This window comes from Nuphar pumila, chromosome 8 (assembly GCF_984573655.1).
Source record: "Nuphar pumila chromosome 8, dmNupPumi1.hap1.1, whole genome shotgun sequence".
Taxonomy (NCBI): Eukaryota; Viridiplantae; Streptophyta; class Magnoliopsida; order Nymphaeales; family Nymphaeaceae; genus Nuphar; species Nuphar pumila.
The window spans coordinates 122,321,010-122,340,330 of record NC_143256.1 but is presented as its reverse complement, the minus strand read 5'-3'; the positions used below and the strand labels follow the sequence as shown (position 1 = coordinate 122,340,330).

The window sequence follows — 19,321 nt, the reverse complement described above, 5'->3', positions numbered from 1 at the left end:
TTTGCATGAAAAAAAAACAGATTAAGGTAAAAGATGTTAGCTTTTTAATGCATCTAAAATCATTTTATGGCTAAAAGAAGTTAGCAAGCACGTTGGCCTGACACGAGTCAAAAAGATCAACTTATACAACGTCAAAATCTATCGTCATCAAACCCCACAACTTATTGCAAGATAAGTTTTGGAATTGCTTTTAGATAGAAAGTTGTCCATTTTTAGCTTAGAAACACAACAAAAATAAGATAAGGCATATCACACCTTACAAAAATGTCAAATCTATATGAATAAGTTTTCTCAAATCCCTTCACCATTAAGTAAACTCATCAGGATAAGCCATGCAATCCCAACCAATCGTTCATGTGCCAATCATATTAAGCTATTGTGCAGTAGCTAGATCTAAATAATAATGCCTCAACTCCTATAAAACTGGATCCTCAATACTTAAAATTCAAAGTTCAAACCCACTTTAAAAAGCTATAAATAAGGGCTTACCTTCCTCCTTTCAACATCTAGCATTGGAGTAGAGTGACCTTGTTTCATTGAAAATCCACCTTAGCCTACAATCCTGTTGAAACCGATCCATCACCATTTGGAGAAGAACTTACGAGCCAAACACACATCTTTTAAAAACTTGATTTTCAAAGTTTTATTTATCCATTTAAAACTTTTTTGTGGAATTTCCTGCCTATCGACTGGGTGTGACCTTAAAAAACCGTCTGCATATGAGTTTGAGCAACCCTTTCATGGGAAAGTGTCTTTCATTAAGTGGGTCTACGCGCTTGTTCCATTTACACCTAAGGCCATGTTTGGATGACAGGGGCAAAACCTGGGTTTGAGAAACCAGGTTTTGCTTAAAATCAGGTTTTTGACAAGCCTGGTTTGCCAAAGAGGGTCTTAAAAAGTTGTTTGGGTGTCAAAACCTGAGTTTTCAGGCCTTTGGTCACTTAAAACTCAAAAATAAAAAGAAAGAAAAAAGTTACAAAAGACAAAGCCATCCATTTTTAAGTGAGCCACTGTTTGGGGAATGGCCTAGCTGATGTCACCCAGCCTGGGTCATTTCCCAATCACTGGCTGGCCGGAAAATGGTCAGCCCTCATTTTTTAGGAAAACAAATAAAAAAAGGAAAAAAATGGTTGGATGGCCATTTTCCAGTCAACCACCGATTGGGAAATGACCGGCCTAGTTAAGTGACCCCAGCCTGGCTATTTTCAGGCCAGTGGCTGGGTGGAAAACGGCCAACCAGCCATTTATCTAACAAAAAATGAAGGAAAAAAAGAAAAAGAAAAAACGATCAGCCATTTCTCTGCCAGTGGGTGGCCGGTCCTTGACCAACCAGAAAAGCACTTTTTCAGATATTTCTCAGCAAAAAAATGGCCGGACAACTTTGAGTTTAGAAGAGAGTGTGGTGGGGAGGAAGGCTTTGGGGAGTGGAAAAACCCGCCCCCATAAACCATGTTTGCAATTAGGGGAAGGGTTTTATTCACTTAGCTAGGTTTTGGCAAAAAACAGCTAAGCTAACCAAGTTTTGGTGTCATCCAAACATACCAGTTGACACTTAAAACCCAATTTAACTGGGTTTTGAGTGTCATCAAAATGCTACCCAAGGGAAACCGCTTTCTTTCTAATGGCTGCCTAGAAGGGAAAGTGCCTTCTGATAGAAAGAGGTGCAGGCCTATTTTGATAAGAAAAGTGTTTTCTTTTTCTTTTTGCATTTATTATGTAGGCCCCAAAACATATTTTTTGTGTAGATGTTTGTTTTGCCTCTTTTAGAAAAGTCTTTTCTTATGAAAGAGGATCTCAGGAAAGGGAATGAAACAAACACCCTATAGAAAAACTCACAAGAAAACCAATGTGAAAAATTGTGAGCAAGTGGTTTGATATCATGAATGTAATTGTGGCAGATCTGTATTGAATCTCTAGGATGGGTTCGGACATGGGTCAATAAGCTCCAGATCTGGTTCATTGACGGTGCTGGTGGAAGAGTCAATCCTTTGGGAACTCATGGATATGTGTGAGATAGCATATCTAACAGTGAAGATTGGTCGATTAAATGAAAAGATTTGTAGAGGTCATGAACTACCAAATAGTCACTTCAGTTACATAATGAAAATTTTAGGGTTAGGGCAAAACCCAACCACCCATCTTTTGATATCAACCCTTCATGAAAGACATTACATTAATGCGTGGTGCTACAAACGGGTTGGATCTCCATTAGATCCGAACACAAAACGTAAAACTCCGTAGCTTACAAGGGTTTGATCCGTTGTGGGACAATCACAATCCCATAATTGAAATCCATATCCAAGTCTAACTTAATCAGGTTTATTCCAGCAAAGTGGGTGGGACATGTCTCAGGTCTAGACCCATAATAGAAGTGCAGCCAGCAAACGTGTCCAACTCAAGCATTGAAGGAGATGATCCAATCCAATGGTCTTATTGGACCAGATGGACCATATCCTCAGGTGAGCTCATGCCACGACCCATCTATTTATTGATCCACTGAACCCTATGTATGACCGATATTGTTTGGACTTGACACCCAAGATGAGGTCCGATCCATTACAAGTGGGGAGTGAATGAGTGAGTGCCGTCCATTTGGTCAAAAGATTATAAGCAATCCAATTATTCAATGCCTCAGCCAACCACAATCGGGTCTTCTTATAAAATGACAAAAGTACCCTCTAACTAGGGTTTGGCTTGTTGGTCCTTGATCCAGTTAGCTCATTAGGAATCTCAATGGGTCGGATATCGGACTTAATCTGAATCCATTAGTCAAACCCATAAAGTAAGTAGCATATGATTGATCATTTTGGATTTGGCATGCATATAAAACACATATATCCAATTACATATGGATTATATTCAACTAGCCAGTTATATCCAAATTCAGTCAACCTTTTCTTGTTTGCCTTCTAAATTGAAATGCAGATCAAAGTAAGCAAGATCCATTTATGTCAGATTCAGTCATGTTTACATTGGAATCGAATCCAATTCTTTTACATTCCTAACCACGACCCTGTTTCTTGTGGAATTCATCAAAGTGAGCCAATCTTTGAAAGTCTATCAATTAAGAGTGCTCTAGTACGGACCTGGACGTTACTATTTTTTTTTTTTAGGAAACCATTAGTAAATATTCACAAATAAAAAACAAAAAATATAGTGGATTTACAAAAAACATATGGAGAAGATATGAATGGAGAAATGGGAAAATATATTAGTTAAAAGAGGTTGGGGTAGGCCTAGGAAGACATGGATGAAGGTGATAGGAAAGGATATGAATGCTTTGAACTTCACCGAGGACATGGCATTGGATAGAAATGAATGGAGGAGAAGGATTCATGTGGAAGACCCATAATGATTTTCTTTGTTGGTTCATATCGCCGATCCCAATTGTTTTGAGATGAAGGCGTAGTTTTTTTTTGTTGTTGTTGTATATGGAGAAGATATGAAATGCTTAAAGTTTGTTAATATAAAAATAACATTGATCACTCTAAAAAAACATTGCAACAAAAAACATTATATTTCACAACTGTAGATATGACTTCATCAACTTAGTTAATGTCAAGATGTTGCATAGAATCTATTTCACATTGGTTTTTGATTAATCATCGTTGAATGAAGTTAACTACTACTTACTAGTCCATGCAACTCAAAGCCTAAAGCCAACCTACTCAAGTGTACCTTCTAGTCAACTCTACTTATGTGTGGCAATTGGCCTAATAGGCAAACATTTAAGTTTTAAGTGTGAAACAAAAATAAATTGTTTATTAATTTCATGATTAACATTGTGCATCTTTGTAGAAGGGGTTGATGGAAGTTTTAGTTAGTGCTTTAATTTTCTGCTTGCTTTTAAAAATATAACAAGTTCAAGATATCACCAACATTTGAGTTGCATAAATGACAACTCTATATATTTTTCTTGATAATGTACATTTTAAATTTAGAGATTGTTAATCATGATATATATATATATATATATATATATATATATATATATATATATATATATATATATATATATATATATATATATGATCGAGAAAATTTTGAGCAAACCTATACAACAACAAATATATAAATAATATGTAAAACTTTAAAGAAAAATATGAAATTCTAAAAAGTGTTATCCTAAGATAATGAGAATTCAATAATTTGAAAACAAGTATTAGTCTAAAAATACCTTTTTTCAAGAATACATCTCATCTCGAATGTAACATCAGGCACTGAAATACTGGCAATAAAATTGTGAAACGGTAAAATACCACTGATATTTGTTACATAGCTTATGACTCATGATCCACACGATGCAAATGGATCAAATCCTAATCAAATTAGAACAACTAAAATTACAAAACTTCCATACTGGATCTGGTCCGTTTGCATCCCTACACAAATGGTTTGAGTTTGAATGAGGCATCAAATTGAATCTTTGCAAGTTTAATCAAACTCACTAAGCAAAACCACACCCAAGTCAGATTTAAAATCATAGTTGGATGCATAATTTTCACCTCTAATTCATAATTCAAATTCAAACCCATGTCCAACTATAAATCTGATCGTCTCTCATCCGAACAAGATCCTACCCGAGTCTGATCCGTTTTTGTCCCTGCACACGAGTAGGGACACAAACGGTTTGGATACGGAACAACTAAATGACCAAAAATTTCAACACCTCCATCCTGGATTTGGCCCATTTGCATCCGTACACACAAGAGTCCATACATGTGAGACAACACCAAATCCAAATATCCAATGACCCTCTCAAAGATCAAACCCACACGGTCACACCAGACCGTACTCTACCCCAAACCCTGGCAGTGAGACCCACTAAAACCACGGCACAAATAAGAGATAGGGTCATTTTGGTAACTTACTCAACACGTTCTTTCACGTCTCTCTCTCTCTCTCTCAAAAGAGTTAAAAAAAAAACGCGCCAAACAAGGAAACTCCCGCCACCTCTCTCATTATTTCTATCGCCTCCCTCTCATCCCATCTTCTCTCTCTCTCACTCTCACTCTCACTCTCTCTATCTCTGTCTATCGCTCTAGAAGCAGGGAATGCAGCGGGGAGAGGCGCCGGAGACCGGCGAGAGCGGTGGCGCAGCCCATTGCGATCCATCCGCCCTGCCGATAACCGGCAAGAAGAGGGGGAGCTACAACTGCGGCAGGTGCGGCCAACCCAAGAAGGGCCACTCCTGCACCTCGTCCTCCTCTCTCCACCACCACCACCTCTCTCCCTTCCTCACCCCGCCGGCCTCCGCTTCCCTCCCTCTGCCCTCCTCCTCCGCCACCGCCGCCCCTCCCAAGCATAAGCCCTCCGTCCACTCCTCCGCCTCCCGCCGCCACCTCGACTTCACTGCTGAGGCCACCAGCTGTGGTGGGCCGGTCCCCGCCGGCTGCCTTGCTGAGGTGCTCCGGCGGCTTCCACCACCGGCGCTACTGGCTGCTGCCCAGGTGTGCCGGGGATGGCGAGACTGCGCTGCCCGTGTCTGGGCCGCCACCGCGGAGATCCGGATCTCCGTCGGCCGGCGGCTGGCGGGGTCGATCGGGACTGTGCTGAAGAAATGCCCCATGCTCACCCGCCTCTCGCTGCTGATCGAAAGGTTGGGATTAATGCTTGCATTTTTAGGGTTTCCTTCATCGCCTGTATCAATTCTGCTTTTTGAGATCTCTTTCACCGTAGTGGAATTAGCACAAAAAATGCGAAAATTTGTGATTTTTGTACGATTTTTGTTCGTCTCCTTTTGACCGGGGATCTCATCTAAGAGCACTGTGGTCAGATTAGAAATGGGTCAGAATGTATCTCTAATGGGTTTGATCTGATCTTTCGTAGTGAGATCGATGCGACCGTGTTGGCGTACATCGCATTCATCTGCCCTAATTTGGAGGGCTTGGAGATTCGTATGGTTGATAATGCAGTGAATAGGATCACTGGGTTTGTGTTCTTCCACTCTTTCGTTTCTTTTTTCTTCTGGTTTGGTCTCTTCATACGGTCATGCATGCAGTTTGGTTCCTCTTTGTGCAGTGTCTAGTATGTTTTGGTTCGTCTGTATGTGTGTTGGTGATTATTAGTTGGGTGGTCTTCATCTTTTTCTCTATTTGATGATGATCGTGGTGATTATGGTGGTTGGGCATGATCATTTTGTTGGATCGACCTGCCCTTGACCGTTATACAAACGAAGGCCAAAAAAGGACTTATAAGGATGATGATGGTGGTGTTGGTACTGGTGTATCGGGCGATTTTAGCGATGCATCTGATGCTACCTCTCTGTCTGTGCACTTCACTGAGGCGTTTATTATTTTGTTTTCCACGTACTTGCAACCTGTAGGGCTGTTGAAATAGTTATCTTATTTAATCTAAATGCGTATGCATTTCTTTTCATCTGTCTCCAAAGTTATCTTCTGCTCTTACTGTTTTGTTGCTTTGTGCTGTTTAATAAGCTAGACTATGCCATCCGTTAGATGGATGGTGTATCTGTCACGCTTATGGTGCTAAACATCATTCTCATGGTATCACCTTGGTTGAATTATTTGTTGGTGATAGTGGTGTCAATGGTTTTATCTTTTGCTTTTGCTGTTGATGATTTTGGTGTTGCTGGTGGTGGTTAAGTAGAAGGTCATTCCAGCATTCTGTCCCATTTTTTAGTGTAGCTGCATTGTATTGATGTGATCTATTCTTCGCAAGGCTGTGATGTCTCTTGCTCAATTTTTTCATCTCATGGATACAAATCAATGCCTTCTTTTGCTGTCTTTGTTAGTATTCAGATTAATGGGCTTTCTTCCATTGGTTAAGGCTAAGTTTTGGGGGTTTTTCTTCGTCTCTGATGCACATTTGTTAGATCTGCAGGGACGAGCTTGGTCGTTTTGTTGCAGAAAGCAAATGTCTTACTGATCTAAAGATCGAGGGTTGTATGAATCTTGGTCGTCTGAGTTTGTGTTCATCAAGTCTAGTGACCCTCTGGTTATCAGATCTGTACTCTCTGAGTGAAACGGTAACTGAATATTTGTTAAACTGCTACTATGTATTGTGTGGAATTTTCTATGGCTATTTTTTTAAAACTCCTATTTACATTTGTTGTTTTTTTTTTCTCAATTTTGTAGGTCTTGAACTGTCCTAGTCTGAAAGAGCTTTCTCTTGATTTTATTCGAGAAGGAAGTGATTCTACCGATCTATGTAGCATGGCAGAGAACCTTGGAAGAAGCTGTCCAAGGTTGCGAAACATACATATTGCTTCCGTTCGGCTGTCTCACGGCTTTGTCCTTGCACTTACCAGTGCAAACTTGAGGTCTGTTTGGTTGCCTCTCATCCTTCAGTTACCTTGGATTTTGTGGTAAAGATATGAATTGTGCAGTGTAATTCAAATGATTTGGTTGTCTTGCTGGTTTACTTTCTCATATTATGTATAGGAATTGATGTCTTGCATTTGTTAACTATGTTGACACCCCACACTTGCATGCATGTGCACATGCACACACACAAAAGCTATTGCGCAGACACACGGTTAGTTAAAAGAAAGAGCAATGGGTATTTTCTCTCCCCCCCCCCCCCCTTCTTGATTTTCTTGGAATGTTCTAAAATCTTTAGATAACTGTGTTGACACCCCCACACTTGCATGCATGCACACACAAAAAAACTATTGTGCAGACAAAGTTAAAAGAAAAAGCAATGTGTATTTTCTTCTCGTTTTCTCCCATCTTGATTTTCTTGGAATGTTCTAAAATCTTTAGTTCAACTATGTAGCCAGTGTTTGGGTATTTTTGCTATTTGCACTGCATGTGCAAGTTTGGTTTGTTTAACTTGTTCACTCACTTTGATGTGTTTCAACATCAGCTATCCAGCATGTAGCAGCTAATGATGTTATGCTTCTTGACATAGTGTACTCTGAATCCATATGTTTTAGAAGCTACTGCTGTTGTGGTTCTTGACAATGTATCTGAATCCATATGTTTTGAATCACTATGTGGTTTTCTACGAAGTGCTTAGTGTGTGACATTATCACTGGACATTCCAAATGTTTTGAGCACATTTATGGTAGCATTTTACCTTTTTGGTGTTATTACTTTACACGGTAATGTTTGTTAATGCAGGAGTGTGCGTATGCTTGCTTTATTACTTGGTTCAGAAATTACGGATGCATCAGTAGCCGCCATTGCCTCGAGCTATAGTACTCTAGAGTTGTTAGATCTTAGTGGGTATGGTTTGTTTCTGTTGGTGTATGTCTTTTAATTTTTGAAATGGACAGAAATGGAAATCTAACTGCTAGTTCATGCAGCAATTTTGATTTAATTTTTCTCTTCTTGGATACTCATTGAATGCTAATTCTATTTTCAGCTCAAGCATTACCGACAATGGCATTGGAATAATATGCAATGTGTTTCAGAAAACTCTATCCAGACTTCTACTAGCACTTTGTCCTAACATCACTTCCAGTAAAGATCCTTTAAACTTAATTCTTCTTTTGTAATTTCATTCTTAATCAAATTAGTATTTCTTCCATTGTTGCTTCTGCTATTACTTACTACTAAACTTCGAAATGCTATTACTTACTACTAAACTTCGAAATCTTCTACCAAGAGCCTTGTGTGAGCCTAGTCGAGAGAACGAGTGAAGTTGCACTGTCTATTGATTGTAACTTGATTAGCTGGGTCCACTGAGGGTTTCAGTGCTACTGGAGTTATGCTACTCCATACCTGTTTGTACAGCTCTAAATTGAGGCTTGGTCCAAAGTCTGTTGAGTTGTCTGAACCTCTGTTTGTCTCTTAGTCCTTGAACCATTGCTTTGTTTATTATTTCTTTATGTATTTTATTGTCTTACAAATCTTGTAACATTGCGTTCTGTTTTCAGGTGGAATTCAATTTGCTGCTGCTCAATTGCCACTTCTGCAGCTTATTGATTGTGGGATGGCAATAGTAGATCCTTGCTCTCATGATGATGATGCCATTGATGGAAAAGGATTGTTATTAGACAAAAATGACAGTGAACATGGCTATTGGCAGAGACCACCTGTTGTCAAATTGCAGTCTATGTGCCAAAAGCTAATTATTAAGCACTCTCGGTTAAAGAAACTTAGCTTATGGGGTTGCTCTGGTTTAGATGTATGTCATGAATAAGTCAAAATTAACAGTATTCTATATTTTCTTTGTCTTTATCTTTTGGGGATTCTGAAATGTTTGGTTCTAATGCAGGCTTTGTATTTAAACTGTCCAGAGCTTCATGATCTAAACATCAATTCATGCACAAACTTGCAACCAGGTATCTTATTTGATTGCTCTTGTTGAGCTGATAGTTTAAGTTAAACCCATGAGAAAATGCAAGCGTTTTGGGAGTATATATGAAGAGATAAATCTTGATTGACCTTGTTTCACATATGTTACTTCAGAGGGGCTTCTTCTCCAGTGCCCCACCTTGAAAACTGTTCATGCTTCTGGGTGTCAGAAAAAGCTGATTGGTGCAATTCAAAATCAGGTACTTGCAATTTAATTTAATTTTTGGTATAAATTAATCTCTTTGATGCTGAGTCCAACTTATGATAGCCAGTTAAAGATTATATGAAGTTTATAGCAGCCAAGATTTGCTGCATATTATTTGGAATTAAAGATTGTGCTGTACTGGTCTGTACTCAGGCTTCAGGACTCAATTTAATTTGAGTTATGGCTGGTCCTTTGTTATGGATTTATTTTTTATCCAAGTTAAGTTTGCCACTGAATTTAGGTGACTCAGGCTGAGCCTCTTAAAATTATCAGCTACTGGCTTTGATTACGGCTCTCAAGTTTCATTTTCAACAATGTCCATCTTGGCCTTGTATGGATTTAGAACAGGGTTCAGGTTGCAAAGGACTTGACCTTTTTTTCCCAAAATTATAAACTCTACATCCCAAGAGTCTCCTGAAATTTGGTTCCAAATGTGGTTTCTTTGGTTGTATCTGTTATATAGATTCTACTGTGTTGAAATCTCATTATATTTGAACTTATTAATTACACATGTCTAATACTCTTTTTCCATCCTAGGTTTTCAATGATTTTGTCAGTTTAACAACTCCTGTTCAATCTAAGCGGTTGGCAGATGGGTCCAAAAGGGTTCAGGTTCCCCAGTTTGGTATCCAACATGTAAGTGCTTGTAGCTTTTGTTCTTGGCCATTTATCTTATTCAGGGATTTCTTCTTTTTTTCCTTTTTATCTTGTGGCTTTCAGTTTTTAAGATCAACATTACATTGCAGTCTTATGATGAAGACACAGGAAAGGTTAGCTTGCGTCCCAGATGCAGAGTGAAATTTGATTAGCCCATGCTCTGCTGTGGAGTTAGCTGATCAAGTGATAGCTGCACACAGAGAGATCTGATAAGAAGTGCTGGCCTTGACATGAATACTTGCTAATCTGTTCAACCTTAACCTCCTGAAAGGGGCGAAAACTGATATGTTAGAGTTCAATGTTATGTACCTTTACCTGTCCCAACTGCAAGCTCTTATGATGTACCTTGTATCAATATCAGCTAATAGGTTGTTGACTGTATCAATCTTAACTGATAGTAAGTCTTTCCTGTTGCCTTTCTTTGTACCTATAGAGGGTGCTCGCTGCTGGCAAGGGGCTAATGGAGTTTCCTGTAAGAAAAATGAAACTTGACATTCCAATTGAAATGGATATGGAAACTAAATTTTTTCCATAATAAAAATAATTCTTTACATATAAGTAAACTGCTTTTTAGTTTTCATTTTTTGGCATCATGTCCATTCTGCCCAAGTTGTGTTACTCTTGTTTGTCAGATGCTACTCTGTTTTCATTTTCTTATATATATTTTCAGCATTACTTGAATCTAACTCAAGGAGATTTGTGTTGTCTCTTAATAGCATCTTACTCATATTTGGACATTTTAGTTCTGGTTGTCCTGTGGAGTACAAAGCTGAGACTCACTAAAAGTGTACATTGCTAATCAGATGGCTGATGAGATTGCTAAAATTTTCTTAGCCTCTTCATGAACATGCTCATGGTCATCCTATTATGTTTGCAATTCGTGGATCTTCTGTGTGCTTTTGTTTTCTTCATGTTATTACTTTTTCATTTCATGTTTTCAATTCCTTTTTGTTTGCCATATATTACCTTGTATTTTTCTTAGATGGGTGAATCTTAATGACCTATGATCAAAAGTAAACCATTCTTATTCTTGCTTTTTCAGATTAGTGAGCAATTGAGTCCCTTGAACTATTGATTAACCTTAGATCTAGCTCCTTTGAGTTTATTTTTCTGTAAATATTTTTAATTTGTAGCTATTTTATGACAAATTCACTAATTAATATTTTCCTGAATAAAACACATTATGTAGTCTACTGTTAAAACTTTATTATCGTGAGTTTATCATGATCTGTTGAAAATGCTGTGATAAAATGACAATCTAATCATAAAAAACTGAAACTGACCATTCAAAAGCTTCAAGGCTTAAAGTGTCATAATACTTTTGCTGAAAAAATGGCCTTCTTCCTTTTCCCATCGATGAGGGATTAATTATGTAGCTTTCTTCTTTTTTCCAACCAATAGGCCCTAAGATATTTAATTTTATTTGCATTATCGTACCTAATTTGTCAATGCTGCATTCCTATTTCTAACATAACAATATAGCAACACATTGGAATAAATTGCAATGTTCTGATTTTGTTTATATTTTTATATTTTTCATTATAAATAAGTTTTTGCTGATATTTTGTCATTTTTTAATCTCCCAAGATCTTTTCCTCGCTGAGAAAAAAAAACCGAGAATGAAATTTGTTACATTTTTTTCAATGTATAACATGCAATTTATGCTTGCTTTATAGTTTATACATGCTGATCATGGGGTAGTTGCACAGGTACAGAATCTTGAACAATTATGATAGAAGCCGTTCTCCGCTATTCCTTGTATAAGCAATGGTGCTATATATGGGCTATTAGCTTCTACCTGCAGTTTTCTTGCTTGTAAGTTACAACCAATTAACAATATTGTTGAAATTTAGAAACTGATCGATCGATCTTGGTTTGTAGATAGGTTATTTCTGGTGCTGAATTCTTGTCTTTGTGTGGCTTGCTTGATCTTGTCCAATTGCCAAGTATCAATTTATAATTGATGGTAATTTCAGAGATGGTGCTTCTTTCGTGAATGATATTCTTTGGGTAGATTTTCCAAACTAAAATGGTTTTAACTGTTATTACGAGAGAAAATGTATTTCGTTAATTATAACAATGGAAATATTATCTTGATCGATGTAAGCCACCCAACTAGCCAGTTCTGACACATGAAATAATTAAATCTGAAATTGAAAATATTTTTCAAACTTGAGCTGCGCTGGTTTTAGCATGCTATACATGGTGTAAAACCCCATGGGTGGCTCTGCTTGTTTGGTAGGAGATGTTAGTGCATGTCAACTTGTGTTGGGACTTTGCAAGTTCAAAACCCAATGGTACATTGTATAACTGGTGGGGTCTGTCCAACCCCAGCTTGCCTGTAAAAAAAACCCCATGGGTGCCTCTTTTGACCCCTAAGGACAATGAGCCCAAATCGGTTCCACTCATCTTCTATGCCATTCCTATCTTCGTACCCCTCTTTGGGATTTCATTAATTCAGGTTATTTTGATAAAAATTGGACTCCATGGATGTGATCTACATCTTTCACGAGTGAATATCAATATTTAAATAGTTGAAATATGACTTGTTTAGGATTTTTTGGCGATTCAAAAATCAACAGTTGACAAAACACAATTTCTTATTAAATCGGCCATAATGAATCCATCTATAAGGTCAGATTTGAATAAAACAATTTACATAAGATTTAAGAAGGGTACTAAGATGGGGGGATGAGTAGAACGGAACTGATGTGCCTTCAATCTGCCTTGAGCTGTTTTCTGTCATTCCAAAGTTAATTTGGAGATGGCAAGAGCTGATAAAGTCATGGGCATGTTATATAAGGCTTTTATTTGTATCAGAAGAGACTAAAACATCACGAACATCGCAACCACTGCTGTTTACATTTTTTTTAACACTAATCAGTCTGTAGGAGAGTCAAATTGGAATCCTGTCACAAACAAAAATTTTCAACATATTTTAGCGTTAATGTGGGTTTTCTTGTGATCCTGGTTGTTGCCGTTATTCTAATTGGAATTCCTCGAGTATGGCTTCACATTCTGAATGGGTTCCTTCTTCAAGAAGCCAATACGATTTGCATAGCGCGTAACAGAGTGGATGCCACTATTCATGGTTCGGAGAATCCGACCAGGGCTGCGGTTGGGAGCCAACTCGTTGCAGTCAGCCCTGCTGCTGTTGGTAACCTGCACCTCACAGTTATCATCCTCATGATTGCTCTCTACCGGGATCCTGTAAGTTCCTGTGCCGTCTGTGACTGCTTCTATGATGAGCTTCAGATATGCACCTTCACGATCTTCGCATTCAAGTTGGACGGCAACGCCCGTCATTGTTGCAAGGCAATTATAAAAGCATGATCTCGATTAAGATGAGAGAAATGACAACTCATGTTTAAAACCAAGGATTTAATTGGATTTAGAGTTAGGCTAACAAATTGATAAGTGCGAACAAACTAGTTAGTGGTGAGGAGACGTTGCAACTGCAAGTTATGCTTTCTTATGCCAGTATTCCTATGGTTCATTGGACTAACTAAACACTGCCTTGATCAAGCTGGCCTGCAATTCCCAGATCGCCTAAGACCATGTATGAGACAGATCTTCATGGACTATTGATAGCATGTTTGCTAGTGCAGATAATAAGTCCATACATGCATTTGAGCACCAATTAGAGCCTTACCAGCCATATATCCGGTGAAGTTCGTCTCGAATCAGGCTCGACAAGTGTCACAGTAGGCTTGACCTTGCACATAAGCAATTGGCTAAGCCTACCAATGATAAACAAATAGATGCAACAGCAATAAGAGCAATTGATCTTGCCATGCTTTTCTCCTCAACAGTTTTTTTTTTCTTTTCCTTAATAGCCTCTTCCTCTTTCAACTTAAACCAGATGTTTTTTGGTATACTATCAATTTTGCAGTAACTGGTCCAAAGAAAGAGTTTAAAAAGAAGCGCTTGCATTTAGTAGTTAGAAGCCGTTGCTCTATATTGTTTCTCTATGGTTGAAATGGACTGGACCGTTTCTTTTGACTTAATGAAGATTTTTTTTTACGATTTCTAAGTTATGGCTGTCCTGTTATGGATGGTCCAGCAATTAAACATTTTCATGGCTGTAAATGGTTATGGACTGAGTTCAGGTAACATATAAGGGTTTCAAGCTAATTGGGTCTAAAGGGATATTTTTAAAAGTTGTATATATATATATATATATATAGAGAGAGAGAGAGAGAGAGAGAGAGAGAGAGAGAGAGAGAGAGAGAGAGAGAGAGAGGTGCCAACATGTTAAATGGAATATGCTAAACTAAACATGCTAAATGGGTAGATTTTTTGCTTTATTTTTGAATTCTGACCATACAGATATGATCTACATCAAAAATCAAGGGTCCAAAATCCTTGTAAATCATCAATTATCCAAATATCATTTTTTTAATCGAAAACACATAATCCTGGTGTCCATTCCTAGTAAATCGACCATCATGGGTCAGAATCACTTAAAAAGCACCAAAAACCCCGGAAAACTCATTTAGCATGTTTGCATCACTCTATATCTATTGTGGTTTTGAACTACAATACCATACGATGGTACAATCTCGTTTCATGGATCCAGCAACCAAGTGTTGAATCTAGCTATATAGACGTATTTAGCATGGTTTATTTTTTTCTTTCCACGTTATAATTTTAATCATCTTTAACATATCATATTTAATTTTCAAGATAAGGCTCACAACTCATGAAATGAGGATGGTTCAAGAATGGCCCAGAACATCATGTTCTTCAACTCTAGGTAGCCCTTTCATCTTTTAGCAGTTCTCACTCCTGTCCAAGTTGCCTGTTTCAACAATTAAACTCAAGATGTGGTTGCGCTAATATCAAACATTAGGTGCCTCAACCAATACAAAATAGAGTCCTAGATTGATTAAGGTGTTCCAAATCAAGCTCTTAAATTGGTTAGAATGTGATGGCCATTACAATTAATGAGGATTTAGTCATCGTTATGACAACAGCTGTTGCATTAGTTTATGACCATCACACATTTGCTTCTTATATCGTTGATACAATTTGTCAAGATATCATGAAATGCATCAACACCAATGTTGTAAAAATCGGTTCACTAGGTGAAACAATATCTTAAAAAAAACCTAAGAATCTAATCGATAACTTTTTACCATGAGTTGATACATGCCATTAAACATTAAAAAATAAAAACATCAGAAAAATATTAAACCATTTTTTAACCCCTTAAAAATATTAATAAAATGAATTGAAATGACACATGAATCGGCTAAGGGCCGATTCGAATAGGATGATTCAGACTGATTTTAACAACATGGATAAACACCACATTCTCTTAATTACAAGAAAAATATCGTTGATGTTGTTGATGATGGTCATTATGCTTTAGTCAGGGGATTGGAGGAGGCCTTAACTCCCCAAATTTGATTATTAAAAAGAGGAACAATTTTCCTTGATCGCCCACAAGTTAAAGAAAAAAGGGAACTAGAGAGAAGAAAGAACATTAACAAGAAGCGATTCTACATATGGCAGTCCTCATGCACCACACAATATGCCAAGCAAGAGTATAGTCCTTTTTGAACAATTACAATATCTTCATTTCTCTTGAGAGATGAACTCAAAGTGATAGCCCAGACTCCTCATCCTCTTCAAGGCTGGAGGTGTAGACAAAGAAGAGGGCCCAAATGAGACCAAACACACCAATTATGATCCAACCAAGGAGGTTGTTGCTCAAGCCTAGGCTCAGTCCAGTCCCCTCTGTGCTCATCCTCTCATCCACAAGCGCCAGAGCTGGGCTTGATGTGGCAGCTGCATAAGAAGCAGCCATTAGTGATGCTCTCATGCCCAAGCCATTGCATGCAGCAGGCTTCTCTTCCACTGAGCACTGCACCCTTCCCTTCCTTGCAGTTGCTGGTAGACCTGACAGCAGGATTAACAACAACTCTTAACACCAATGCATGTTTCTGGGTCTATTTACATGAACAACCAACCCTTCATTATCAATGCCCATAGTTACAGATATCGTTATATTTTCAAAAAATTGCAATTTTAAATTAAAAAATGTTTTTATCGTGGTAATTTCATATTATTAATGGATATCTATATTTCTATATTTTGTGCTTAAATTCATTTTCCTATATTTGTATGCATTTTCGTTTATATTTTGAAAATTTAAATATATCCCGTATTTTCCCAAGATTTTTATCATGAGATTTACCTTTACCGAGAAAATCCTGGTAACAAGATTTGTGATTAGCTCAATGTCTAACAAAAATTTCACTTGTAAGTTATAATACTGAAAACTACTGAAATGAGGAGCCAAGTTTAAAGTTGTTTGTCACTCTTAGGCGGTGTTTAGATGCAACCACTTATCCAGATGAATGGGAGAAGGTGGGATCTTCCATTATAGATGTTAATGTGGTTTTCCAGCTTATCCCATTTATCTGGATAAGTGGGTGCACCCAACACCCCATTAAGGAATATTTGTCCTGTATGCCGTGGAAAATAAAGGTATCTGAAAAAGCATCTTCCTTTAATATTTGAAGAACAATTTTCCATTACTGAACATAAAATTCGCATCACCATACATCCGAAATGAATATTAAATAAAAAAGAACATAATTCTGGTTACTGGGTAAAAGAGAATTTCAATCAGAGTGATGGCCAAGCTCACTTGCACCACTCAAATGTAGGTTAAATAGCATAGAATCATGGACCTATAGGATTTTGTGCTTTAGTCAATTAATGAATGTGTAAGATAAATTCGCATAAAGGACATATATTAGTTATAATCCATTATAAAAATCAAGTTGGAATCTCATAACACAAGTTATGTTGACCCAATCTAACCTCATAGATGTGTTCAGCATGATCGGTTTAATAGGAATCAACCCTTGGATCATGTTTTTCAACAAAAAAGCATGTTTTTATGAGTAAAAAAAAATCTGTATCACAGCTGTTGAATTTTGGATCTCCAGAAAACCTGCATACAAGTTGTATACAAGTCGGATTCAGCAATACAAAAGCTGGTTCCTACTAATAAAAACATGTAGATCACCTCTATGGTGTTAGATGTGAGAAAAAACTGTTTGCTAAGTCGATTGTAAATACACTAGACTTTAGCAAACATTAACTCTCTCATAAGATCAATTTGATTTGAATATATATATATATATATATATATATATATATATATATATATATATAGAGAGAGAGAGAGAGAGAGAGAGAGAGAGAGAGAGAGAGAGAGAGAGAGAGAGAGAGAGAGTAATGCCTTCTTTTAGGCCCCTTTTTCGTTAGGCCCCTTCCAGAAACATAGAGTAGATGTGATCTATACGTTTTGTTTAGTGGAAACCGGCTTTTGGATCGACGAAATCTGCTGTGTATACAGATTTTTTTCCGTGATCCAAAATCAATGGCTATGAAGGTACCAATTTTTCCTATCTCATAAAAACATGTTTTTTATTAAAAAAAAGATCCAAGAATAGATTCCCACTAAATCGAGCATGCTAAACGTATCTAAAGGTTAAGATCTATCATAAAACACTTTAAAACTATGGAACAGAATAGGGCAGAACGAAAAATAGGGCCTAATATGTTAAGTTCTCTCTCTCTCTCTCTGTATATATAAATGCCTTACCTAGAACAGGTGAGGAGGGTGACGCAAGCCCAACATGGCCTCTATGCACATGGTTGGCACGTACAAAGGATGAAGCAGCGGTGCATGCAGCAATGGAGGCCATGGAGAAGAGGGGAAGGAAAGAGGCGAGTTTGGAGCTGCCTGCACTAGTGGTGGTGTAAAGAGGAATGCTTGGTTTTTTTTATTTTACAAGTGTTATTGTTTTTCTTTTCGATATTATTCCGTAGGCTTTGTGATCGTCCACGGTCCACCACAAACATGGATGGTCAGATACAACCCCCCCCCCCCCCCTCAAATCCTCATCTTATCGTCTCCAATACCTCTTGTCCACGTGTCAATTCTTGGTTTTTGGATAAATCCACAAGATGCCCAAGATATTATAGGAAATGACATGTAAGATCAAGGGCAGCGTTTCAATCGTTTACTAGACAATTATCACATTGGGCTATTGGTCTCTCTTTCTCTCTCTTGTTTTTTTTAAAGCACGCTCTTTAAATCTAATATAATGTCTTGTCCAATTGCCACAAGATGATTTTCCTGTTTCTTGAATTATCAAGGAATGACATAGTTAGCAAAACTCCATTTTGAAAAGTCTATTTTCAAGAAACTTAAAAAAAAAGAAAAACCTACTTTTCCGTGTAAATCCATTATTTTGAGAGAAATCTTTTAGAACCTGAAAATGTATTATTGAATCTTGAATCATGTTAAGTTGTCAATCAAGATCTTATATTTCCTATTCTCTGACATGATTTTCAACAAAAAAATATCATATAGATTTACTTTGCTTTGCCTCGTTTTATAAAATCAAAATCAAAATCAAAATCAAATTAAACACATTATTTGCTATTTTTTTTTGCATTGATGCCATTTTTTGGGCAAAGCAAATATTTTTTTGGATATCCAAGAATAAATCCGCCATTTTCTGGTCACCGACGAACGCAAAACATGTTTAATCTATAAAGGTCAAATTTTTAATTATTTCTTTTGGGAGACCCCAAAAATTTGCAATTCCAGCAGCAAGAGAAACAGAACCGAAGAAACATGTTTTGGTTCAAAGAATTGAAAACCATTTCCATGGAATGAACACTTGTGCTGGGCAAATTACGAAAGTAATCCATATTCCAACAAAAACGGCTGAAGGATATCAGCTATAAGGTGAAAATGCCTTTTTCATCCTTCTGAGGAACAGTAATTCCATGGATCAAAGTCCAAATTTGCAATTTCACGGAATTAAATTTCAAAATGCACAAGCCAAACATGACAATACGGAAAACCCATGTCGTGAATGAGCCTTTAAGCCAAACAAGACAATGGTCATTCTTTCTAATTCATTAGCTAGATTATCAAGCATATAAACCTCACCACTTAATTGCACAGTAAGCAGAATAACTGCGACTTCACAATATGAAAAAAGCAGGCGTATGTAACCAGTAGGCGCTTCCATTTATTACCGAGGATGACATTGTTCTGAGAATCATGACCAAAATCTCGGGAAAACTACAAACAAAAATGAACCCTAAAATTGGTGGAAAAGAAAGTTCCATCCGTAATGCCAGAGGGAAAATTTATGAA

At 37.4% G+C, this 19,321-nt stretch overlaps 2 protein-coding genes across 2 annotated transcripts; one reads left to right on the top strand and one right to left on the bottom strand.

The window, feature by feature from the left end:
• The first annotated feature begins 5,054 nt into the window (after positions 1–5,054).
• On the top strand, positions 5,055–10,627 carry LOC149830505 (F-box/LRR-repeat protein 17-like). Its single transcript, XM_090015474.1, has 11 exons — positions 5,055–5,599; positions 5,830–5,931; positions 6,844–6,988; positions 7,098–7,282; positions 8,085–8,189; positions 8,329–8,426; positions 8,843–9,093; positions 9,184–9,250; positions 9,378–9,463; positions 10,006–10,104; positions 10,215–10,627. The coding sequence occupies exons 1-11, from the start codon at positions 5,055–5,057 to the stop codon at positions 10,275–10,277; spliced, it is 1,746 nt and encodes a 581-aa protein (XP_089871600.1). The 3' UTR covers positions 10,278–10,627.
• Positions 10,628–15,595: 4,968 nt separating this feature from the next.
• On the bottom strand, positions 15,596–17,976 carry LOC149830504 (photosystem II reaction center W protein, chloroplastic-like). The gene is made up of 2 exons (XM_090016556.1): positions 17,750–17,976; positions 15,596–16,029 (listed from the first exon to the last, which is right to left on the bottom strand). The coding sequence occupies exons 1-2, from the start codon at positions 17,850–17,852 to the stop codon at positions 15,728–15,730; spliced, it is 405 nt and encodes a 134-aa protein (XP_089872682.1). The 5' UTR covers positions 17,853–17,976; the 3' UTR covers positions 15,596–15,727.
• Positions 17,977–19,321: the final 1,345 nt, after the last annotated feature.

Excerpts from the sequence above, each read along its gene's own strand:
- LOC149830505 (XM_090015474.1), top strand. The coding sequence starts at position 5,055 with ATGCAGCGGGGAGAGGCGCCGGAGACCGGCGAGAGCGGTGGCGCAGCC. Across the intron at positions 5,932-6,843 it reads GCAGTGAATAGGATCACTGG|GGACGAGCTTGGTCGTTTTG; the intron begins GTTTGTGTTCTT and ends TTAGATCTGCAG. Across the intron at positions 8,427-8,842 it reads TTGTCCTAACATCACTTCCA|GTGGAATTCAATTTGCTGCT; the intron begins GTAAAGATCCTT and ends TTCTGTTTTCAG.
- LOC149830504 (XM_090016556.1), bottom strand. The coding sequence starts at position 17,852 with ATGGCCTCCATTGCTGCATGCACCGCTGCTTCATCCTTTGTACGTGCC. Across the intron at positions 16,030-17,749 it reads ACCCTCCTCACCTGTTCTAG|GTCTACCAGCAACTGCAAGG; the intron begins GTAAGGCATTTA and ends TCCTGCTGTCAG.